The following is a 26841-nucleotide window of genomic DNA, read 5'->3' as shown; positions in this document are numbered from 1 at the left end:
AGCAGCCTTATTCTATGTCTCTTATTTACTTAGCACTTTGTGCCCTCCTCCATTTCTAATTGCACTGTAGTAGTCATATTATACTGTCAATTGTAACTTCTCCACTTTGGATACAAAATAAAATACATGTTGTTTAGTCTGACATTAAAACTGTTCCCCTTTCTGTCGCTAATCTTCCTTGTGGTTATTTTCCTGCTTCCTCTCATGCACACGAGGTTTCAGCCAAACCAGACCATTTGCCTTTCCACAAAAATATTCATGCTAATATTTTATGCCTTTTCCTTCATCTAAGATGTTCATTTCACTTTTCCCACAATTTCAGCCTGTCCAAATCCCACCTGTGCTTCAAAGGCCAGATCAAAAGCAACCACTTCCTACAGCTCGTCTTCTATAGTCCTGCCACTGACTGGGTCTTCCTTCTCTGAACCCCAGCATCTTATTTTGCACTACAGTGATATGAGCACATATTTTGGTCCTATGACTATCCTAGCAGGAAGAGTCATTAGAGCATTTATCTTTGTTTTCCCCACAAGGAGGGATCCCCTGCTCATCACTGGCACTCAGTGTTAGCGGAACAAAAGACCATCAAATCCTCACTGAGAAAAGGTGGTTTCTATTATTCAAATATCTAATAGAATCAATTGATAACAAAACATTTTAAATTAAGTGTATTTAAAAGCCTAAATAATTGCACTATTAGCATGTGTTATACTCAGGACATTGTGCACTTCTTATCATTTTGTGTGTGAGTGCATGCGTTTTAGTCACTAAGTTGTGTCCAACTCTTTCGCAACCCCATGGACTGTAGCCTGCCAGGCTCCTCTGTCCATGTGAATCTCCAGGCAAGAATACTGGAATGGGTTACCATTTCATTTTCCAGGGGATCTTCCCCACCCAGGGATCAAACCCGTAGCTCCTGCATTGCAGGTGGATTCTTTACCACTGAGTCACCAACCAGCTTATAGGCAAGTTAATTCCGGAATAATAGTAACAGTCAATCTCTTCTGTTGGTGGACATGTAAATCAGAAATCTATAATCCTGACTTACTGCATTTTTGCAGTTACATTCAATAAAAATATAATCAGTAAGAACTTTTAAAAGTCAAATAAAAAACACTGTATTTAGTTAAGCAAAAAGACTTTTTTGAGCCCTCTCCCAAAACACAATTTGGTTCTATTGCATTTATCAGACTAATACCTGTGAATACTAACTCTGTCCAGCTAAAGAAAAAGACAGTTTCTATACCAAATGTCTTCTGGAGTTGAGAGAGAGGGAAGAGAATTAATAGGGAACTTAGAAATCCTGTTGATGGTTAGAGATGTTTTCTCTTTTTCACTTTATGAATGCATATTTACATATTTACCCATACTATTTGAGACTTGTAGAGTAGACTTTCCAAATTCCATAAGGATAGATTCAAATGTCACAACTCCTTTGGAAAATCACCCATCACGGGCACACTCAGTGTGAAGTTTTGCTCTCTCAGCTTCTGTTCCCCAAATAGTCTCAAGCTGGCCCTGAGGCAGAAGCTGAGACAAAACCAACCAATAGACTGGGGACCCCCTCCTTCATGTAAGATCATCAGGAAGTAGGCAACCTAAGTCTTCTAACCTTGAATCAATTTAGCATATGTTTCATTACATTGTATTTAGCCCTCTAAACATGAACTCACAAAATGTGCTTTAAATTCATTTATTTTCCTATCCCTGTTCTTTAACAAAAGTAAATGAGGATAATCCTACTTTGTATGAGGGGGAATTCAGGCGCAAGTTCTCTTCCCAACTTCCTTTTCACTCTCCTTCTATATTTCTAACTCCAGTAAAAATGCAGGGCTCCCTGCTCCATGAACACATGCTGCTTTTTGCCACCTCCTTGTCTTTGCTCACACTACTCCCTCCACTCTAAGCCCCTTCTCATCTCCTCCAGCCTCAACAATCTCTCGCCTCTCACATCTTTTGGCATCGCCATCTACCCCATACACACACACACTCACATTTATACACACAGATACCTTTCCTTGTTGAAATCATTCTTGTTCTCAAAACAGGCAAGGTTTAACTCTAAAATAACCACCTTCATTAATCTTCCCCAATCTTGCTCCATAAATACAGTCAAAATTAATCCATCTAGTCTTGGTGTAAGTGATGATCACTTATGAGCAAGTCTGGCCTTTGCCTCTGAAATATATATACAGCCCCGAAGAACAAGGTCTTGTTCATCATTAAATCCCCAACTGTCGAGAGCATGGTGCTGTGAGTGCAGACAGGGTTTTTGATTTTTCAGTGGAAAAAGACAATATGACAATACTAGAAATTATCACTGAACTCAAGCAAGAATTTCCTATTTCTTATTTCTCACTCCCACCTCTACATTCTACTCTGCTCAGATGATGAAAAGGCTACTTCACTAGCCATTTATAAACACTAATTTTTTTAGTAGCTTGAACTGAAGACAAGGAAAACGTGAAGCACTTGCCTGATACCATGTATGTTTTTGATTGCATAGCTTATTTCTCTTCGCAATTCTTTCTCATTGAACTCCATCTGCGGAAGCAAAATGAGCCACAGTTATGACACTCAATTCCTCTGAATAATAATATTGTTGAATATTTAAAAATGAGAATAACTTGACTCCGTTATTAATAAATGGATACTCATGTCTTTCCTAACCTAAATCCAGATGGTCAAGACATCTGTTTATATAAGTTCAAGGCAACACAGAATGTTAGGGATTTCTGGGAGTTTTAGTGCAGCAGATTTTAACTCTTTTATAGATAAGGAGTGCTACACATAAAGGATGTCTTCTGTACATAAATTTGGCCATTCATTTGAAATATATAATTCTTCATTCTTTGCTGAATGTAGTAGATGGATTCACAGACAAATGCATACATAAGTGTCACCTGATGTACAACAGTAGTCCAGCTGTGTTGAGAATTAACAATGGCTGTCTCTTCTCCCTGGCCATGTTAAGCACCTGAGTTCAAAATTTATTTAAAACAGGAAATTAATAATATTTTGCCAATCCTACACAAGATAGATTACCGTATTAAAATTTTCCCAGAAGTTCTAGGTACCTTAAATTTATTGGAAGTAGGATCAAAGTGTCATAGAGCTTAGACCTGAAAGGGATATCAAGAGAACATTTGGGTCAGCCCCTAACTTTTGAGATTTGACCTCTCCAACCTCATTGCCTGTGCATTTCCTGCCTCCCTCACACTTTATGTCATAGAACAACGAACTGCTTTAGTTCCACACCACAGCCTTTACCACTCCTCCCTTTCTGTCTGGAAAAATCTCCTCCTCAGCCACACCTCACCTATTCCTGCTTAACTAGCTGCTCAACCTTCTGGGCTCAGAAGCCAAGCTCCCTTACACAGTCAGGCCGGGATTCATTTCCGTGGCTTGTATTTCCACAGCACCCTGTGCTGAAGTTTGTCACTTTTTTTTAACACATATTAGTGAAACTTTCTATTTACCCATCTGCCTCCCACACCAAGACAAAAGTATATGCCTCTGTATGTGAGACAAATAACATAGTCCCTAAAACTACCTTGCTGCCTATGGGGCATTTTAAACTTAACACCTCTGAAACAAAACTCTTGGTTCATACCTCCACACTGAACTTTTTATCAGTTTCCTCATCTGATGGACACTAACATTTGCTCAGTTGTGCAAGTCAAAATCTTGGGATTCATCGTGAATCTTCTCTTTTTTGCATTTCCCATAACAATCCAAGCCCCATTGACCCTTCCTTCAAAATCATGAATCCATCCACTTCTCTCAAACCTCTCTGTTGAGGCATTTCTACTATAAAGCTAAAGAAGTTTAAGTTTCAGAACTTCTCTCCTGCATAAATTCCTTACAAGACCCTGTGCCTGTGTATTTATAATTTTGCATTCTTCAAGGGGGGTCCCCAAATTGTATAGACTTCAGGTCCCCTACAAAGTGGATTCACCCCTGCTTCGGTCCTACTGTTTAACCCATCTTGTCTCCTTCAATTAACTTTTGCCCCTTTACAATCCAACCCAGACAGTGGTCTTTTAAAATCACCTACCAAATCAGGTCACACTTTTTCTTAAAACTCTCCCCGGACTTCCCATTGTTAAATGTAAGCACTTTATCACAACCTAGAAAGCTCTGCATAAACTGGGCACTTCCTTCCTCTGAATTCATTTTCTCCCCCCTCCCCTTCATCAGCTCTGCACCAGCCTCAGTTGTTCCTCACCTGCTACACAGGTGCTTGCTTTAGGGCCTTGTCCTTGGCATCTTGCCTTAAACAACCTTCTTCCTTCAGATCCTTATAGCTGACCTCTTCATGCCATTCTGGTCATGCTTTAAGGGCTCCATAGTCAGAGAGACCTTGCCTGAACATTCCATCAAAAGTGGCTAATCTAATTCCATTCTCTCTCATATTTCATTATGTAATATTACTTGATTTTTTTTTTTTTCTTACTTTGTCTATTTGTCAATTTTCTGTCTTTTGCCCCCAGATAGTATCTCTATCTTGAACCCTGGCACCTAAGGTCACTGGTGCACAGTAGATACTCAAGAAACATTTGTAAATAAATTGTACAACAAACAAGCATCATAGGAACCTGTTAGTAGTTGTTGAATTATTGAAATACCATTAGATTCCATTAAATAAAATCAGAACCATCAGTAAGAAAATAACTTCCCTCCTGAATTTCACCACCTAAGTATGGAGGTTTTTGTTTAAAGAATTATCTTAGTCCCATACCATTCATATAACATTTTACGAACAGTTATGTAGAACAGAAAATAGAAATGAAATGAAACAAAAGGGAAGAATAACATTTGGTACAAACCTTTACTATCTCAAAAGGAAAGCGTTCATGGAATATACGATTGATTTTAGCACCCCCTGAGAGCTCCAGGGTGTCTACTTGATCCCCTGACCCTTCAATTCTCTTCTCAAAATCCACAGCAAATTGTTGAACCATCCTGCAATTGCAAAAGAGAAATAAATTCAAGTCAAAGTTACAAGGCTTCACATTTTTCACCTGAATTTGCTATGGTTATCCCTCAGAACTCTTTTCCTGGTGTTCGTAGTGGCACCTACTGGCAGAATCAACAATGCACCCTAGTCAGTACTCAAAATGTAACTATATGAAATACATATGATCAAGATTTATTTCAGACATCCCATTTAAAATATATACTTTAAGTATCTGCATCATTAAATAAACATTCTGCCATTTAGCTGCAACTATAAAATGGTATTTTAAAATACTTAAACTAGAAATACACTCCCATGTGTAAAATTGATAGCTAGCAGGAAGCTGCTGTAAACACAAGGAACCCAGCCCAGCACTCTGTGAGAACCTAGAGGGGTGGATAGAGGGTGGGGTGGAAGGAGGTTCAAGAGAGAGAGACAGGACATGTATACACTTAGGGCTATTTCATGTTGTTGTACAGCAGAAACCAGCATAACATAGTAAAGCAATTATCCTCCAATTAAATTTAAAAAAAATCATCTAAGCAATAAAACTTCATATAAAACAGTGAAATGAGCCAGGACTCCCGTGACATCACCATCACCTAGTGTTCCAACTGCTCCAGTAGAGTGCTCTCATACTTTATGAGCTACTCTCTCCCCTGACCTCAGCATTGCAGACCTCATTCTGCCAGAACAATGCAAATTTCTGGCCCTCCACCCTTGCCCCTTTGCAACTAGCTCTAGCCTTGTTTTTCAATGACTCCCTAGAATTTAACAAAATTAAAACTCCTGATTCCATCACCTAAGATTCTCCAGGGTCTGTCCCTGGATGCCCCATCTCTTACTACTCATCCCCACTCACCTTCCAAACCAACTAAAAAGAAGCTATTTGGAGGTCCCCACGAGTACCATGTCTCTGCACTTTTACACTCGTTTTCCTTTCTGCTCTGCTTATGCTTTTTTGTCTGGCTAATTATTATCTATCCTTCAAGACTCAGTTTAAGCATTAGTTTTTTCAGGAAGCTTTCCATGATCCACAACTCTATCCACCACCACCACTCACTGCCACCCAGATGAAGGACTCCTTCTCAGCTTCCTCAGCATATTTTCAGCAGAGCACATAGCAGAGGGCATCACCATCACTCATCTATCAGTCTCTCTCCTAAGGGCATGGACCATGCATATGATTTATTATCCCCTGCTTGGCATATGAGAGGTACTCAGCAAGTTCAATGAAGGAATGAATTACCTCAAGGCAGTTGGTAAAAAAGAAACCAAAAAAGAAATGTTATGAAGAAAAAATGACTAGCTGTATTTCTGACTAGTAGGTTTAGAAAGTCTCAATTTTGACACACTGAAGCTATTTTTAAATTCAAAATCTACTAGATTGAGAAAAAATTCAAGCCACCTAAAATCAGAATCTTATTCTCTTTCATTAAAATTATGGATGAAGTAAAAGGAACTTCAAATATTTAGGCCTAAAACTCTAGAATATAATTGGATATAGCTATGTTCATGCACATGCTAATATTAATCTAATTTTAAACACCTGGAAAGGTATGAAACATTGGGAAACCCCTGAAAATTCACCTCCAGCTACTCCATTCCCGTACCCTATACCCCAGCCACATGGCCCACTAGAACAAGTTGTACCGAAGTTCACACTATTCTCTTGACTTTCTTCTTCCACCTGACAAACTCCTCCCATAATTCAAGGTCTCATTCAGGTGAGTTCACACCCTTCCTAGCATGTGTCTGCTCTTTATCTGGGCTCCCTTAACATTTAATACTTACCAGAAATGTAGCATTTATCAGATTTGAACAGTTAGTTGTTTATATATCTGTTTCTGCTGCTCTACTGTGGTTTCTTCTTGAGGGTTAAAAATCTTATTCATTTTTGAATCCTCAGTAGATAGCACAGAGCCAGACATCAAATAGAATACAGAGATGTGAGCAAGGCAAGGGAAAGTAATGAAGAAAGGAAGGGAGGGAGAGAGGCAGGAAGGAAAGAAGGAGCTGAATCAGCTCCCTACAAGAGAGGAATCTAATTGTGGAAAATTGTAATGAGTCCAATAGAATCACAGAGGCAAGACCTAGTCTTTACAAAGACAACAGTTTCAGTTGAACATTAAGATGATGACCTAGGGCCTAAACAGAAATAGCTTTCCTTTCTCTGTAACTTGAAGACTTTTAATAGGAGTTTAACCAAAGCCAAGAAGAAAAAGAAAAGATAAACTATGAGAGAGTTGAATCTAGGAGAAAAAATTTTACCTCTGTATGATCTTACTATTTTTTACATGGAGGAATATAAGATAATGCACTGAATATGTTACATAAATAATTTGAACATTTAGAAATCCTCCTACAAATAAAAGGAATTATGTTGTGCATTTTAAAAGCCAGATTCGGTTATTTGATTACAAGACTGCAGAGAGAGAAAGGGGCCTTAAAGAAGTGGCAAGCATCATCTTTAGAGATGGACTTCAGATATCCAGGAATGTAAGCTAGTCAGTGGGGGTCTTCTGGTGGAGAGAGACCTGGGGCAGTTTGAAGCACAGGGATAAAAGGATAGATGAGGCTGAAAGGAGCTGAAATAAGGAATGAGGGTAAAAGACATCAGGGGATGGCAATTCTCCAACAACTCTGCTATCCTAACCCAAGAACCCTCAGGGATAAATCTAATAACCCAAGGATAAGAAGAAAAGATCATGAAGGAGTAAAAAGACATTTGGCAGTTTCCATATTTGTGTATTTAAAGGTCTACATTAAAATCATTATCAAATAGGAAAAAGAAACTTAAATGTGCCCTACTGTCTGTACTTTTTTTTTTTTATTAAATCCTTGATTCTCATTGCACTGAAAAATACACAGAGAGATGATATGAAATGACTGAAATAAAAAAGATAATAAGTACAAGTGACACCAAGAGAAACAGTTGCACAACCCAGATGACATTTTCAACAAGAACCTAGCCTACTTTTAAAGACTAAGGGCAAATAATCCTACTGAGTTATCACTGTTGGTTTTGCTCATTTACTGAACCAATTAGAAAAACACAATAAAACTGGACAGAGGATTGGGAATTGGTTAAATTTATAGTGACAGAATTAAGATCGACAACTATTCTTTAAGAAAACAAAGACTCAAGGCTTATTTTACGACATATACAAAGCCTCATATACTTTACTTCTATGGAAAAAAACCTAGAAATTAGCATGACAAATAGACTAAGGAAAAAGCAAACTGAAGAAGTGAGTTTCAAGTGCTGAACAAGGGAAGGGCAAGGTGACTCACTGCAGCAATGCTTTGGTCTTCCGGGTGGGGTCCTCTGGCTTGAAGTTTTTGTAGGCTTCTACTTCATGTTCTATGGACAGCAACTGGCCCTGCAGTTTGTTCCTGAAGTTGGGCAGGGTGTCTCGAATGTGGTTGGTAAGTTGCTAAATAAAACAAAACAAATTCACGCACACATATAAGAGACGGAAGTTCAACTCAGAAGATAAAAATTGGCCTTTACTGTTTTCCAGATCAGTCAAAACCTTAGAAAGTCATACACACATGTGAGTCTGGCTGTGTAGACAGATAGTAAGAAGTTCCAGCTCTCTCCTACACCCAAGGTCAAAATTCCCTCAGCTAAAGTCACTCACTGAGACTATCTCTTTACATTTGGGATACCCTGTTAAAAGGCAGCTAAGGTTACTAATGAAGCTGCCTAATGACACCTTAGTATGGACTAATCTGTTGGATCAGCTACTCTGTCAAAAGGAACCTTAAGTTAGAATGTGACAGGTGCTGCCTGAATTCTCAGAACCAAAAGTCTCACCACCAGTGGAGCTCATACCCATGTACCTGTCAGCTGTTAACTTCCTTTTCATTCTTATAGCTCAGGCAGGTGTTTCTTCTTTCCTGCATCTTTAGGCCCCAGTCCAACTGTGGTTAGTCCCTAGCTTACACCCTCAATAGGTGAATATAAAAAGCCCTGGTATTGATACCTCTACCTAACCACTTGTTTTGGCATTTCCACTGAAGTCATCTGCTGACACTTCAAGCTTAGAATGAATAAAATTCTCTAAGAGATTTTCTAAGAGGGACAAAATTAATTGAGAACAAAGGTGGGATATAAACCCAGATTGATTAGCCCTCTACCTAATGCTCTTTCTGTTATAATATAATTAAGTCTGAATTAACAGGAAAAAAGATCACCTTTTTGCACGGCTTAAGAAATAAACTCAGAATCAAGAGAAGAGAAATGTAAAAGTTATAGAAATCTAGGGAAAAGAATAATAAATATAAAGTGAGTCAGTCAATTCAGTTGCTCAGTCATGTCCAATTCTGTGTGACCCCATGGACCGCAGCACGCCAGGCCTCCCGGTCCATCACCAACTCCCAGAGTTTACCCAAATTCATGTCCATTGAGTTGGTGATGCCATCCAACCACCTCATCCTCTATCGTTGATTGACTGGTTTCATCTCCTTACAGTCCAAGGGACTCTCAAGAGTCTTCTCCAACACCACAATTCAAAAGCATCAATTCTTCGGCACTCAGCTTTCTTTATAGTCCAACTCTCACATCCATACATGACTACTAGAAAAACCATAGCCTTGACTAGACGGACCTTTGTTGGCAAGCTAATGTCTCTGCTTTTTAATATGCTGTCTAGGTTGGTCATAACTTTCCTTCCAAGGAGTAAGTGTCTTTTAATTTCATGGCTGCAACCACCATCTGCAGTGATTTTGGAGCCCAAAAACATAAAGTCAGCCACTGTTTCCACTGTTTCCCCATCGATTTGCCATGAAGTGATGGGACCGAATGCCATGGTCTTAGTTTTCTGAATATTGAGCTTTAAGGCAACTTTTTCACTCTCCTCTTTCACTTTCATCAAGAGGCTCTTTAGTTCTTCTTCACTTTCTGCCCTAAGGGAGGTGTCACCTGCATATCTGACGTTATTGATATTACTCCTGGCAATCTTGATTCCAGCCTGTGCTTCATTCAGCTCAGCGTTTCTCATGATGTACTGTGCATATAAGTTAAAAAAGCAGGGTGACAATATACAGCCTTGATGTACTCCTTTCCCGAACTGGAACCAGTCTGTTGTTCCACGTCCAGTTCTAGCTGTTGCTTCCTGATCTACATACAGATTTCTCAGGAGGCAAGTCAGGTGGTCTGGTATTCCTTTCTCTTGAAGAATTTTCCATAGTTTGTCGTGATCCACACAGTCAAAGGTTTTGGCATAGTCAATAAAGCAGATGTTTTTCTGGAACTCTTGCTTTTTTGATGACCCAATGGATGTTGGCAATTTGATCTCTGATTCCTCTGCCTTTTCTAAATCCAGCTTGAACATCTGGAAATTCATGGTTCACATACTGTTGAAGCCTGACTTGGATAATTTTGAGCATTACTTTACTAGTGTGTGAGATGAGTGCAATTGTGTGGTAGTTTGAGCATTCTTTGGCATTACCTTTCTTTGGGATTGGAATGAAAACGGACCTTTTCCAGTCCTGTGGCCACTGTTGAGGTTTCCAAATTTGCTGGCATATTGAGTGCAGCACTTTCACAGCATCATCTTTTAGGATCTGAAACAGCTCAACTGGAATTCTACCACCTCCACTAGCTTTGTTCGTAGTGATGCTTGCTAAGGCCCACTTGACTTCATATTCCAGGATGTCTGACTCTAGGTGAGGGATCACACCCATCGTGATTATCTGGGTCCTGATAATCTTTTTTGTATAGTTCTTCTGTGTGTTTTAAATTTAAAGTAAGGGGACTAAGTAGACTCAAACTAACAGAAGAACCATTTTAAATCATTTATGTTTATCTGAGCTTACCCGTCTGTGTGCTTAATCACTCAGTCCTTTCCAACTCTTTGAAACCCCATGAACTATAGCTCTGTCCATGGGGATTCTCCAGGGAAGAATACTGGAGTGGGTTGCCATGCCCTTCTCCAGGGGATCTTCCCAACCCAGGGATCAAACCCAGGTCTTCCATATTGCAGGCAGATTCAAGGTTATCTGGATATACCTATGCAATAAATCAAGTTATTTAATTGTCAGTAGTTCATACTTATCCTATAACCTTGTCCATAGTTATGACTTGTTAGGTAGTTAGAATAGGAAAAAGGAGTCCAGAATGGTGGTGGCTAAAAGACAAGGAAGGGAAAAGCCTGCAAAAATAGAACAAAGGTAGGTCTGAGGACCAGAGTGAGGACCTCAGGTAGAACAAACAGCACTCCTGGCTAGCCCAATTTACATAGGGCAAGCACAGGGGGAGGAGAAAAAAAACATGTAAAAAAAGGAGCCAAAGGGTCGGGAGTCCCTCCCCTCTTCTCTTCACGTCTTTAGGGTCAGTATGCCCTCACACCTCAAGGATGTATTTCCTGTATTTTCTAAATAAAACTGAGATGTAACATGGAGCTGTAACACCAATCTGTCTGAGAGCTGTGACACAGTCTGTCTGAGAGCTGTGACACAGTTTGTCCGAGGGCTGTAATGCTGGACTGTCACTTCAAATTTTTGATGGGACGAGACAGAACCAAGGAAATTCCACACTCCTCCAACAGACTTATCGTGCTATTCTCCTGGCATGTGTTGCCATTATGGTTTTGAAGCAGAAAATAAAAGTATGGAGAAGACTGCATTCCCAGTAGCAATGCCCAAGAACAAACTCCAAATCTAAGAGTAATAGTAACCACTTGACTGACTTCCCTAACTTCTCTTCTTGGAAGTGTCAACCTCAACATGACTGAAATCAAGTACCTAATATTCCCTTCAGAAGTTTCTCCATTTTGGTGATTTCATAATAACCTGGAACTTGGGTGGTATACTTGACTTTTCCTTTCCATCACCCACCAGAGCTCATCCACTGCCAAGTTCTCAATTTTCCCAAATCTGCTTTCTTTTCCATCTTCACTGGCCCTAACCAAGACCAGGCTACCATCATTTCTCACTTTGACTCATAAGTGAGAGGTCTTCTCATTTGTCTTTTTTTCCCCCATTTCTACTCTTGATCTTCCTATCTGCAACCACCATAATCATTTTAACCCACAGATGTGACTGTTATTCCCCTTCTCAGATTCCTTAAACAATTGACTCCCCAGGGCTCCTAGGATAACAGCCAAAATCTTTAACTTTGCCTACAAACACAATGGGATTCAGCCGCTGCCTTCATCTCCACATTCATCTCTTACAACCCATTCTCTGACCTCCAGCCATAATGATATTCTTTTCAATTCCTCAAAAATTTCCTGTCCTCTTTCAGTTTTTGCTACAGTAAGAGTCCTTTGGGGTCAGACATGTTGGTACACATAAGATCAGTGATAAAATTATCCTAATTTCAGGAGATTTCCCTGGCAGTCCAGTGGTTAAAACTGTGTGCTTCCAATACAAGGGTTCAATCCCTTGCTGGGGAACTAAGATCCCACATGCCATATGGCATGGCAAAAAAAAAAAAAAAATTATCCTAATTTCAAACACAGTGTGAAGATTCTTGAAGCAATAGAGAAACTGATTATACAGGACATGAAAGATCTTTAGTATAATATTTATTCAATTTTCAGTCAACCAGAATCAGTTATGCCATAATTTATGAGTCACCTATAATAACCAAATGGTCAATCATACCTGTTCTACTTTTCCAGTATTCATATTTCTAACTTTATTATTTCTAATTATTTTAGTGACTTTTCTTATTTTTTCAGTTTATTTGTATTTTTCTTAGCCCAATACAGCTATGAAAGCAGAAATCAAAAAATAGTTTTATCAGAGCTAAATATATTGATAGAATATCATGATTCTTGCATGATAAACCAAAGTTCCTTCTCTAAAACAAGTTCATAATTTTTAAATGACAACTATATTATTGCTTTATGGCTTCCAAATATTCATCTACTCTTAATTTAAAAATACAAATTTCATATTAGTCTGTGTTACATCACTTAAAATAGAAGTATACTACTGTTTCTTATTTTCTAAAACTGCTTCAATTGCTGCCTAAATGGTTAAGATATAATGTTACTAGTAGCCTACTGCTGTGTTAGCCTCTACTGACAACTTCTAGGAGGGAACAATCAGAACAATTGTTAACTACTTGACTTATTTAAGTTCATAAATAAAAGTTAAAGCATACTTTTTGTAAGAAAAGTTGCTCACCACCTGAGTCAATATAATCAAAACTTGGGGTGGAGGCTCTAAACTCAACGACAATGACTCAATTCTACTAGGGACTGGAAAATATGTGAAAAAAAAAAAAGTACACTAAATTTTTATGGAAGAAATGTATACATACATGAAGTGAGGGGAGGCAAAGTGCCTAATTCTATCTGTTATGGGGAAAGGGGTTATCTGGAAAAGTTTCTTAGATGAATGATGATCAGTGATTGCTTTTGCGTTTTTAAGATTGGAAATTAAGGATCAAACCAAATCTAAACAAAATCATAAAGAAATTTTAACTTAACCATCACAGATTGACATTTCAAAAAAAAACAGATGCCAAGAGACCAACTTTTCAGAGAGATACAAGTTTAACTCCTTAAGACAATTATATATTATGAATAAACATGTGCTAAAATGTGTTCCCCTGTTCACTGTTTCTAAATAAATACATATTTCTGATTAGTACACTGTTCTTTCAACAATATTAAGGTGAATTTTGGTCATTTAGAATTACTAATTGCATGGGTCTAAGTATTCATATTCATCTTTGAACATTTCTATTAATACTGTTATGCTAAATAGTTCGGAAAAAAGTATAAAAATAAGAAATATGGATTCAAATAGGCATTCACATATTTTATAATTGTTCTTGTTGCTTGAAAAACAATTTTTACCTGATTAAGGACCTTCTGAAGGTGTGGGGTCCCCATCCGATCAGCAATATGTCTGTAAGCCGGGTGTGAGAGAAAAAATTTCCTTTCTGCCAACATGGCAGCCTTTATGTCCTTCTTCCCATCTATGTCCTTCTGGCTCCTGTTTACCACCCCCACGTAACCTAAAACAAAACACACACCTATGGAGTTGGGGGCACTTTTGGTTTCTTTTTCTGGGGAAATTTTAAAGCTCTCGAAGAGGCCAAATAAGAACTGGGAGGACCCTGAGGAGTCGGGTGGGGAGGGAGGTGGGAGAGGGGATCGGGATGGGGAATACATGTAACTATATGGCTGATTCATGTCAATGTATGACAAAACCCACTGAAATGTTGTAAAGTGATTGGCCTCCAACTAATAAAATAATATTAAAAAAATAAAAAAAAAATAAATAAATAAAAAAAAAAAAAAAAAGAAAAGCAAAATTATTTTAAGACTCTGAAGAATAGATCCCCTTACAAAACTCAATTTGAGATATCAGTATTTAATGAAGGCTGGACGATTTGGCTAATGTTGATTTTTTAGCATTAACAAAATAATGTTCTTTTGTCCTTAAAAGATCTATGCATTTAAATAGAGTAAATCTCTATGCAGCTTTGTCAGACAGTAGCAAGTAAATAATTCAGACTTAAACAGAAAACATTTATGCAGACTGTGATGAATAATTACACCCTTCCTTCAAACCCCTTCCTTTTCCTGTTTTATTCCTATTGTTTGAAGGAATAGTTCTTTCTTTGGATCAATTATACTACATCATTTGGGAATACCATGTCATTCCATGAAATGTTTAACTAAGCTTAAATCCATTCTTCGCAATGTGGAGGCATAAAAATTCGGCCTCCCATTGGTTTCCCAGTTGTTTCTCTGCCACACCATCAAAGAAAGTCCTGTATAGGACACAGTACATTACCCCTGCGAAGTGGCAGCAGCTTATTCTCTAGAACATCCCTGGCATCCGTTCCTTCATCCATGAGATCCAGTTTGGTGATGACTCCAATGGTTCTCAGACCTGCACCACAAACAAACCACACATTACACAATTTGCAGAGACCAACAAGTTTCAGAGACATATATGTCTCAATGTTAATTGCAAAGCACTCATATTTCTGGTTCTTTCCCTGTTCCTCCCCATCTTATTTTGTTTTCTAATCCACAACTATCCCATCTGGTAAATGTCAACAGGATGAGGCAGAGAGCTGCCAAACCACCCATCCATAAGATAATTCTTGATCCAGGAGAGCAAAAAACAAATAGCTGTTTCACCAAAATACTTCTAAACGTATGAGTTTATTTTTGTACTACATGTACATGGAAATTATATATTTAAATTATCCCCTCAGGGATTCCACACAGTATGGATGCTTTCATTTTATGCTTTACATTATTAAGACCAAAAAATAGGTTACACATGGACCAGTGATGTGGGTATGTCAGAAACCAAAGCTTATTATTGATCCAGGTCTGAGCACTTGAGATCAAAATATAAAGAGAAGAAAATTAGGTACAGGATACCATCATTACCAAAATTAAACTCACGAGTCTCACATATTCATTGTTGCTTAGAAAAGGAAATATAACTTAATGGAAAAAAGACTGAAATAGGAATTTTGAGCCATGGATAAGTCACTTAACTCTCTGAGTCTCAGTTTTCCTCTTCTACAAAAGAAACAGTTGGAAATCATGAATCAAAGGTTCCTTTCAGTAATAAAATAATGCAAAAACCTAAACATTTTTTGTAGCATATCAGATATACTGTATTTGTTCTTTGCTCCCATCATTAGATAAAATGAACAATATTTGCCTACTGATTCATCTTTTTCAGTGTATTTATTTGGCTTTCCAATTAAACATGGTTAACTGAATACAAGTTTTTATTTTTTATCTGAAACCACTCTCAATGGCTTCCTTGATGGCTCAGTTGGTAAAGAATTTGATTGTAATGCAGGAGACCCCAGTTCAATTCCTGGGTTGGGAAGTTCCCCTGGAGAAGGGATAGGCTACCCACTCCAGTATTCTTGAGCTTCCCCTGTGGTTCAGCTGGTAAGAATCTGCCTGCAATGTGGGAGACCTGGGTTCGATCCCTGGTTTGAGAAGATCTCCTAGAGAAGGGAAAGGCTACCAACTTCAGTATTCTGGCCTAGAGAATTCCACAGGCTGTATAGTCCATGGGGTCACAAAGAGTCAGACACGACTGAGTGACTTACAGGTTCACTCTCAAATAATGCTTAATACTTTCTAAAACAGATATGGTTTTAAATGCTTTAGACTAGTGACTACTGAAGTCTGAAAAGTTGAAAAGTCTGAAAATAAAACACTGGACTATTGTTGTGAAGTCTATCATTCCACAATTCAAATAAACACACACGGAATACCAACTGATAATATTTCACATTTAAATATAAACAGACAGCCAAGGAGATGCTCTAATATGAATCTAAAACAAGTAAACACTATACAACTGAACTTGAGGGACTTCCCTGGAGGTCTAGTAGTTAAGATTCTGCTCTTCCACAATTCATATGGAAACACAAAAGACCCTGAATAGCCAAAGCAGTCTTGAGAAAGAAGAATGGAGCTGGAGAAATCAAGCTTCCTGACTTCAGGTTATACTACAAAACTATACTCATCAAGACAGTATGGTACTGGTACAAAAACAGAAATATAGACCAATGGAACAAGATAGAAATCCCAGAAATAAACCCATGCACCTGTGGGTACCTTATTTTTGACAAAGGAGGCAAGAATATAAAAATGGGGCAAAGACACCCTCTTCAATAAATGGTGTGGGAAAACTGGACAGATACATGTAAAAGAATGAAATTAGAACACTTCCTAACACCATACACAAAGATAAACTCAAAATGGATTAAAGACCTAAATGTAAGACCAGTAACTATAAAACTCTTAAAGGAAAACATAGGCAGAACACTCCATGACATAAATAAAAGCAAGATCCTCATGACCTACTTCCTAGAGAAATGGAAATAAAAACAAAAGTAAACAAGTGGCACCTGATTAAACTTAAAAGCTGTTGCACAGAAAAGGAAACTATAAGCAAAGTGAAAAGACAACCCTCAGAATGGGAGAAAATAATAACAAATGAAACAGTTGACAAAGGATTAATTTCCAAAATATACAAGCAGCTCATATAGCTCAATACCAGAAAACCAAACAACCCAATCAAAAAGTGGGAAAAAGACCAAAATAGACATTTCTTCAAAGAAGACATACAGATGACTAACAAACATCACTCACTGTTAGAGAAATGCAAATCAAAACTGCAATGAGGTATCACCTCACACCAGTCAGAATGGCCTTCATCCAAAAGTCTACAAACAATAAATGCTGAAGAGGGTGTAGAGAAAAGGGAACAATTTTCTCTTGCACTGTTGGTGGGAATGTATTGATACAGCCACTATGGAAGATGGTATGGAGATTCCTTAAAAAAAAAAAGGAATAGAACTACCACATGACCCAGCAATCCCACTCCTAGGCATATACCCTGAGGAAACCAAAATGGAAAGAGACACATGTATCCCATTGTTCATTGCAGTACTATTTACAATAGCTAGAACATGGATGCAACCTAGATGTTCATCGACAGATGAATGGATGAAGAAGTTGTGGTATATATACACAATGGAATATTACTCAGCCATAAAAAGGAACGCATTTGAGTCAGTTCTAATGAGATGAATGAACCTAGAACCTATTATACAGAGTGAAGTGAGTCAGAAAGAGAAAGATAAATACCATATTCTAACACATATATATGGAACCTAGAAAAATGGTACTGAAGAATTTACTTACAGGGCAACAGTGGAGAAACAGACATAGAGAATAGACTTGTGGACATGGGGAGAGGGGAGTAGAGGGTGAGATGTATGGAAAGAGTAACATGAAAACTTACATTACCATATGTAAAACACATAGCCAATAAGAGTTTGCTGTATGGCTGAGGAAACTCAAACAGGGGCCTGTATCAACCTAGAGGGGTGGGATGGGCAGGATGATGGGATGGAGCTTCAAGAGGGAGGGGACTTATGTATACCACCATTATATCTACTACTGTGGGCAGGAATCCCTTAGAAGAAATGGCGTAGCCATCATGGTCAACAAAAGAGTCCGAACTGCAGTACTTGGATGCAATCTCAAAAACGACAGAATGATCTCTGTTCGTTTCCAAGGCAAACCATTCAATATCACGGTAATCCAAGCCTATGCCCCGACCAGTAATGCTGAAGAAGCTGAAGTTGAAAGGTTCTATGAAGACCTACAAGACCCTCTAGAACTAACACCCAAAAAAGACGTCCTTTTCATTATAGGGGACTGGAATGCAAAAGTAGGAAATCAAGAAACACCTGGAGTAACAGGCAAACTTGGCCTTGGAGTACAGAATGAAGCAGGGCAAAGGCTAATAGAATTTTGCCAAGAGAACACACTGGTCATAGCAAACACCTGCTTCTGGCAACACAAGAGAAGACTCTACACATGGACATCACCAGATGGTCAACACCAAAATAAGGTTGATTATATTCTTTGCAGCCAAAGATGGAGAAGCTGTATACAGTCAGCAAAAACAAGACTGGGAGCTGACTGTGGCTCAGATCATGAACTCCTTTTTGCCAAATTCAGACTTAAATTGAAGAAAGCAGGGAAAACCACTAGACCATTCAGGTATGACCTAAATCAAATTCCTTATGACTATACAGTGGAGTGAGAAATAGATTTAAGGGACTAGATCTGATAGACAGAGTGCCTGATGAACTATGGATGGAGGTTCGTGACATTGTACAGGAGACAGGGATCAAGACCATCCCCATGGAAAAGAAATGCAAAAAGGCAAAATGGTTGTCTGAGGAGGCCTTACAAATAGCTGTGAAACGAAGAGAAGTGAAAAGCAAAGGAGAAAAGGAAAGATGTTCCCATTTGAATGCAGAGTTCCAAAGAATAGCAAGGAGAGATAAGAAAGCCTTCCTCAGCGATCAATGCAAAGAAATAGAGGAAAACAACAGAATGGGAAAGACTAGAAATCTCTTCAAGAAAATTAGAGATACCAAGGGAACATTTCATTCAAAGATGGGCTCAATAAAGGACAGAAATGGTATGGACCTAACAGAAGCAGAAGATATTAAGAAGAGGTGGCAAGAACACACAGAAGAACTGTACGAAAAAGATCTTCATGACCCAGATAATCACAATGGTGTGATCACTCACCTAGAGCCAGACATCCTGGAATGTGAAGTCAGGTGGGCCTTAGAAAGCATCACTACGAACAAAGCTAGTGGAGGTGATGAAATTCCAGTTGAGCTATTTCAAATCCTGAAAGATGATGCTGTGAAAGTGCTGCACTCAATATGCCAGCAAATTTGGAAACCTCAACAGTGGCCACAGGACTGGAAAAGGTCCGTTTTCATTCCAATCTCAAAGAAAGGCAATCCCAAAGGATGCTCAAACTACCGCACAATTGCACTCATCTCACACGCTAGTAAAGTAATGCTCAAAATTCTCCAAGCCAGGCTTCAGCAATATGTGAACCGTGAACTTCCAGATGTTCAAGCTGGATTTAGAAAAGGCAGAGGAAGCAGAGATCAAACTGCCAACATCTGCTGGATCATCGAAAAAGCAAGAGAGTTCCAGAAAAACATCTATTTCTGCTTTATTGACTATGCCAAAGCCTTTGACTGTGTGGATCACAATAAACTGTGGAAAATTCTGAAAGAGATGGGAATACCAGACCGCTTAATCCACCCCTTGAGAAACCTATATGCAGGTCAGGAAGCAACAGTTAGAACTGGACATGGACCAACAGGCTGGTTCCAATTAGGAAAAGGAGTACGTCAAGGCTGTATATTGTCACCCTGCTTATTTAACTCTCATGCAGAGTACAATCATGAGAAAAGCTGGGCTGGATGAAGCACAAGCTGGAATCAAGATTGCAGAGAGAAATATCAATAACCTCAGACATGCAGATGACACCACCCTTATGGCAGAAAGTGAAGAGGAACTAAAAAGCCTCTTGATAAAAGTGAAAGAGGAGAGTGAAAAAGTTGTCTTAAAGCTCAACATTCAGAAAACTAAGATCATGGCATTTGGTCCCATCACTTCATGGGAAATAGATGGGGAGACAATTGAAGCAGTGTCAGACTTTATTTTGGGGGGGGGGGCTCCAAAATCACTGCAGATGGTGATTGCAGCCATGAAATTAAAAGACACTTGCTCCTTGGAAGGAAAGTTATGACCAACCTAGACAGCAGATTAAAAAGCAGAGACTTTACTTTGCCAACAAAGGTCTGTCTAGTCAAGGCTATGGTTTTTCCAGTAGTCATGTATGGATGTGAGAATTGGACTGTGAAGAAAGCTGAGTGCCGAAAAATTGATGCTTTTGAACTGTGGTGTTGGAGAAGACTCTTGAGAGTCTCTTGGACTGGCAAGGAGATCCAACCAGTCCATCCTAAAGGAAATCAGTCCTGAAAATTCACTGGGAAGACTGATGCTGAAGCTGAAACTCTAATATTTTGGCCACCTCATGCGAACAGTTGACTCATTGGAAAGACCCTGATGCTGGGAGGGATTAGGGGCAGGAGGAGAAGGGGACGACAGAGGATGAGATCGCTGGATAACATCACCAGCTCGATGGACATGAATTTGACTACACTCCGGGAGGTTGTGATGGACAGGGAGGCCTGGCGTGCTGTGATCCATGGCGTCGCAAAGAGTCGGACACAACTGAGTGACAGAACTGAACTGAACTGAACTGATGGCTGATTCATGTTGAGGTTTGACAGAAAACAGCAAAATTCTGTAAAGCAATTATCTTTCAATAGAAATAATTAAAAAAAAAAAAAAAAAGATTTTGCACTTCCAATACCAGGGGTATGGGTTCAGCTCCTGGTTGGGGAAATAAGATCCCACATGCCACACTGATCAAAAAAAAAAGCTGAACTTGAAGAAAGCAAAGATAATTCAAAATACAGAAGAAAACTATTATTTATATTAACATCCTCAGAGAGAAAGGAGAAGTCATTGCATTCATGGAATAAAAATAGAATGTCGTAAAAGGAAATTTTCAAGCAAACAAAAAGAAATTTCAAAAATTAAAAGTATGAGAGCATAAATAATAATGCTGGAGTACAAAATTAGGAACTCCTCCAGAAAACAAAAAGAAGTTGATAACAGGAAAGGAAAAACTTGTTTTAAACTAGAGAAATGAACCAAAAGATCCAATATCTGAATAACTGGCATTCCAATAAGAGAGAGAATATCAAACAGAAAGAGTTGGGGATGTAGAGACATACTATTCAAAAAATGTCCTATAAGTGAAAGATGAATTTAGGGATTGAATGAACTCATCAAGTGCCCAACAAAATATGAAAAACATACACAAACACACATACACACAATGTGGAATATCAGTAAAAGATTTAATAATAGAGAAAGTAAATAAAATATCCTAAAAATCTCCCACAGAAGTTAAAAAGAAAGCTATAAAAAGAGTTTTGAGAATTACCACAGCATCAGTCTTCCCAGCAGGAAACTGGAAAATAAAAACCACCAGAGCAATGTTTCCAACATTCTAAGAGAAGGATTAATTTCTAGCTTAGAATTCTAAACTATCAGTAAATGTGACAGGAGAAAAGGTTATTTTCAGACACACAAAATCTCAAAATATTTTACCTCATTTTCTCCTTTTTTTGGAGGGGGTTGGGTAGACTACTAAAAAGATGTGTTCCACCAAACATGGAAACAAACTAGCAAGGAAGTAGAAATCCAGAAGGAAATCCAGAAGCAGGGAATCCAATCTAACCAGAAAAAGAAGGAAATTTTCAGGACGGCATAAATTTTAGGATGGTTTAAGCCCAGGAGAGCAGTCAATATTGATTAGAGTAAGAAAACTGTGGTGACCCAAGGACAATAGAGCAGATAAAACCAAGGAGGGTCTTGGAATGCAGGAATGAAAAACCAGACCCTTATCATCCTTCCCTCCCCCATGTTGTAACTACTAATGGAACAGTATAACCTGTCTCTCCTCCTACCCCATAGGGAGAAGGTATTTGCCCTACTCTTCCCCCACCCAGTATACACGCCTCATCCAATCAGCAAATGACCCACAAGACCCCCATCCCACTCCTTGTACCCTGGGTATAAAAGTGGACTAAGGACCCCTGTTAAACGTTGGTTCTCCCTTGAGTTGGCCCACTGTTCTAACAGCGTCTCCCATTCTAATAAACCGTATTTCTCTCTCATTCTTTCTCATGTCTGGAAATTCTTTTCCAACCCACACCTAGACCACGACAAAAACAAAGATATGAAGATAACTTTCCCAACCAATTAAAACAAAAATGAAAGTGATAGAATGCTTAAAGCTTAATGCTTTTGAAGGTATTAGAGATTTAGACTTCTGTGGGGAAAGCTGGGAATACACTGGTGATAGACCGTTCAAACAAACAAAAGAAGAAACAACTATCCACCTCAAAGACAGCAGTATCACCCAAGAAAGGAAATTTAATCATAATTCCACACATGGTTCAGCTGTGGATACTATTTCCAGAATCATAAATATTCATTTAGCAAAATATGATATAGCTATATCAGTAGAATTGGGGAGGTAAGTGGTATATATGTGTATGTAAATATATGTGCATATGAGCAAGACACATAAGACATGAGGCTGTCTTATGCCTTACCTCCTTAAATATGGAGGTAAATATAAAAGAAAGTTAAAAGGGTTGAAAGTGGTAACCTCTGGAAATCAGTAATCCAGAGTTAGGATAAGAGACTGATTTTTCTAAAGTGATGTACATTTATAGCATTAACGAAAAATAAGGGTTAAAATTTTTTTTAAGTATTTTCCTCACTATTCTCTAATTCCAAAAAGGCAGAAAAGTCTATGCTTAGTGATGTCCCAGAAATGGCTGATGAAATTATTTCCTTTTTCACATTTACTTATACAAGTAGGCAATTTACGTAATCAACAAACTCCTGCTGGCAGACTCAAGACCTATACTGATCTCAAAAAGATATTACCAGAAGAGACTCAAAGGCAACATTTAAATTGTTTTAAAAATACTTCACTGGGAATATAAAGATGTAGGTAAAAGTAATAACAAAGTCACTTGCTGAGTTCTGATTGTGCGGCAGACATAGACTTGAAACAACTCTATGAAATAGATATTATTATTTCTCAATTACACAGATGAGGAAAGTGAGACTTAGAAAAGAAAAATACATTTGCTCAAAGGCTTGCGGGCTGTCGGGTGTGGAAGATGGACAACCTTATTCCATTTTTAATCACTATATTTTCAGCTTCTCAATTCTTAGCTAGATTTTACAAGTGATTAGCTGTGGCATCTGGCAAGTTGTTTACATCATCTGAGCCTATTTTTCTACAGAATCAAAGATTTATCTAGCTGTCTCTTTCAAGTACAGAATTCTGGGAAGGAGAACAACTTCCAGATTCAAAAGAGATTACATAGAGTAACACATAAGGTGAAAAGTAATTTAATAAAATTCTTGCCCTTCAACTAAAATAAAAATAATAAATTAAGACCTAATAAATAATGTATGATACTGTATTTCAATTCTATTTCTCGTCAGTAAAGAATAGCCACAATGATGGGTACTTATGAGCCCCGACAAAAGATAGAGAAAAGACATAAAAGGCACTTCAATACTCTGATTCTTATGTATTACAGATTTAAAGTCAAGTATTGGATTGTTAAAATCCAAGTCCCACTGCTGTCCCTTATCAGTTCTGAGACATTAGTTTCCTCATCAGGTATAAACACATCAAAAGGATAATCACATATCACAGTTTATATTTGATGTCTGGGATAATTATTAATATTATCTCCTTTAACTCTCAAAGGACTTCATAGAGGAGAATACATTGCATGTTCACTCTAAATCATCAATAAAATGAGGAAATAACAAAGCTATGATTTTAAAATTACTTAATAGGACTTCTGATTTCTGGTCCACCACATAAGGAGCTTGGAAGTTTCCACTGTGTCCCAGCAAGTGAAAAGTCAACAACCCTGCTTAGATTCATCAGAGTAGTGAGGCCACAGAGCAAACCATTGCCCACCCCCCAAATCTGGAGACGGATAGGTGAATACAGAGAATCACAGCTTACTGCAGCAGAAAGTCATAAGCAGATAACTCCGCAGGAACCAAGGACCCAGGCAGTAAAACCTAAACTGTAATTGATAAATTTCTGGAAGTTCAGTGTGGGCAGTCTTAACAGTTAAAAACTCCAGGGGAACCCAGTCATAGAGGGTACCCATACTTTTTTGTTTTGCCTCCAGGAGCTCAACCAGGTTCTCACAGTGAATGTCTGAGAAAAGAAACGTCCTTGTGCTTTAGGCAGGGGAAGAAAGAAACAACCTTATTTAAAAATGGGTGAAAGACCTAAACAGAAACCTCATCAAAGATATATAGCTGGCAAGTAATTCTTGCCTCTTCCCCTTCACAGTGCTATCCCTCTCAGCAACAAGTATCCTTCCCTTTTCTTCTTTTTTGGTTATTTCCTATTCATCCTTCAAAATACTACACAGGCCTCTCCTGCAGGTTCTAAATCAGGCTCCTATAAATGTAAGTTTGGAACTTTTTCTCTGTGCCTTCAAAACTCTCTGTGTACACTGAAATCATAGTTCTTATATGACACTAGGAATCTGCTTATTTGCCTGTCTCACCCTCTAAGTCATGATCTCTTCAAGAATAAGGACAATGTCTAATCTACATATTTCATACATATCCATAAGCAATTCTTATAGGTGCCAAACAGAGTGGGAAGTCAATAAATGTTTTTCTACCAAATGAACAAATGAGTAAAAAGCATATTTATTTTTCTTAGGTTTAGACAAGGATTGGAATACTAATTCCAAAAAACAAACAGAGTACCATTCTACTATGTTACCTAGGTTTGCTGTCAACACAATGATTTTCCTATAACAACATTACCATTTCTTCCGTTTATATATGCAACTAAATTATAAGTAGTGTGTTGTTTCATCTAATTAAGAAATGGGACAAAACCAAGCCATGAACCACATTAGCAGTTGCCAGAAAAGTAATCTGGGACACTATGTACACTGAAACAACAGCAATGAAAAGCAAAATCAATGAAGAGTTAGTGTAAACATGTATACAGCTAAATTAAAAACAGACTTAGAAAACTAGATGTCCTTCAGTTAATGCATTTTTTTTGTTTGTTTTGGGCTTTGGTGGTATTCAGGGTGGGAGTGGAAGTAAATGCTCTTCTTTCTGTTTGGCAAGGGACTATGGAATATTTTACTCCTGAAAGCAATCAGTGATGAATAGGAACAGTTTCATCTTTTTTTCCTATAAGTTTTCCATTACCATTATTTTCTTGTTACTTCCAACAATTCTAAATAGCACAGTCTTCATTTTCAAAGTCATCTGGTAATATTACTGCATGTGATACTAGGTAAAATACTAACTAAATACAGAAAACATAAAAATTACTGCTGTTATGGTAGTAGACACTCTATTTGCTCACCAGTTTATCCTCAGAATCTAGCAAAGTACTTGAAAGATTTAATATTCATGAAAGAAAGGGAGAGAAGAGAGAGATAGCAAAGGGAGAAAGAAGAGAAAGGAGAATTATTCCAAAGAATAATTTGGAATACTTAGATAACAGTGGTTCCTACACTGAGAATCTGTATTCCAAAACATACTAAGGCAAGAAGAAACAAAAGAAAATGAATCCACATACTGTAGTCTCCCTCTTATTTGCAGTTTCACTTTCTATGATTTCAGTTATCTGCAGTCAACTATGGTCCAAAAATAATAAATGAAAAGTAGTGACTTCCCTGGTGGTCCCATGGTTAGGCATCTGCCTGCCAGTGCAAGGGACTTGGGTTTAATCCTTTATCTGAGAGGATCCCACTTGCCACAAGGCTACTAAGCCCATGTACCCACGGCCACCAAAGTCCACACATTCTAAAGCCCATGTTCCACAAAAGGAGGGGCCAATGCAATAAGAAATTCGTGCACCATAACTGGAGAAAGCCTATGCACAGTAACAAAGACCCAGCACAGCCAAAATTGATTAATTAATAATTTTTAAATTAAATTTAAAAGTAATACAACAAAAAATAAAACTCAAAACTCAACAAAGTTCAAAACATCCAGGATTCAAACAAAAATCACCAGATACACAAAGAAGGAAAAATGTGACCACAATGTGGGGGCTGGGAAAGGTAGGAATCAGTCAGCAGTGTCTCACTTAGAGACTTGGGATTCACAGATAACGTTAAAATAACTATTAAAAACATGCATAAAATGTTTAAGGATAGAAAAGAAAACATGGAAATACAGGCACACTTCATTTTACTGTGCTTTGCTTTATTGCACTGTGCAGATGCTGCACCTTTTTACAAATTGAAGATATGTGGCAACCCTACATGATCAGATGATGGTTGGCATTCTTAGCAATGAAGCATTTTTAAATTTAGTTTTTATCTTATAGCTGATTTACAATGTTGTGTGATTTTCAGGTATACAGCAAAGTGAATCAGTTATGATACATATATCTATTCTTCTTCAGATTCTTTTCCCATATAGGTTATTATGGAATATTGAGTAGAGTTCCTTGTGCTATACTGTAGGTTCTTATTAGTGATCTATTTTTATATAGTGGTGTATATATGAGAAATGAAGTATATTTTCCTGCCATATGAATAAACAAGGATGTCACAGTTGCCTGTGATTCCAGCCCTCCAAATGTGAATTCCTGAGCCCTAAGGGTACTCAGGGAGAATATCTGCATGACCTGACAGCCATCAGGCTGCAGTCACTCCCTCTAGTGAGCTCAGGATGTGAAAAACACAGGATCCTGGCCCTAGGATAGCCGAGGTGCACATGAAAGGAATGATTTCAGTGAGCCCAGACTCTTGCAACTTCCCCTACAAAAAGTGAAAGTCATTCAGTTGTGTCCGACTCTTTGTGACACCATGGACTATACACTCCAGGGAATTCTCCAGGCCAGAAAACGAGTGGGTA

At 38.2% G+C, this 26841-nt stretch overlaps 1 protein-coding gene across 5 annotated transcripts in view; it reads right to left on the bottom strand.

The window, feature by feature from the left end:
• Window positions 1-26841, bottom strand: part of DNM3 (dynamin 3) — a 614639-nt gene that overhangs the window by 370191 nt on the left and 217607 nt on the right. For all 5 annotated transcript variants that reach the window (XM_065935707.1, XM_065935708.1, XM_065935705.1 and 2 more), the window contains exons 5-9: window positions 14726-14824; window positions 13780-13940; window positions 8255-8397; window positions 4830-4965; window positions 2477-2544 (exon numbers count right to left, since the gene is read on the bottom strand). In XM_065935707.1, the coding sequence (XP_065791779.1) occupies window positions 2477-2544; window positions 4830-4965; window positions 8255-8397; window positions 13780-13940; window positions 14726-14824 (607 nt within the window). The remainder of the gene's footprint in view (window positions 1-2476; window positions 2545-4829; window positions 4966-8254; window positions 8398-13779; window positions 13941-14725; window positions 14825-26841) is intronic.

This window comes from Muntiacus reevesi, chromosome 5 (assembly GCF_963930625.1).
Source record: "Muntiacus reevesi chromosome 5, mMunRee1.1, whole genome shotgun sequence".
Classification (NCBI taxonomy): domain Eukaryota; kingdom Metazoa; phylum Chordata; class Mammalia; order Artiodactyla; family Cervidae; genus Muntiacus; species Muntiacus reevesi.
This window is presented reverse-complemented; position numbering and strand designations above follow the sequence as displayed.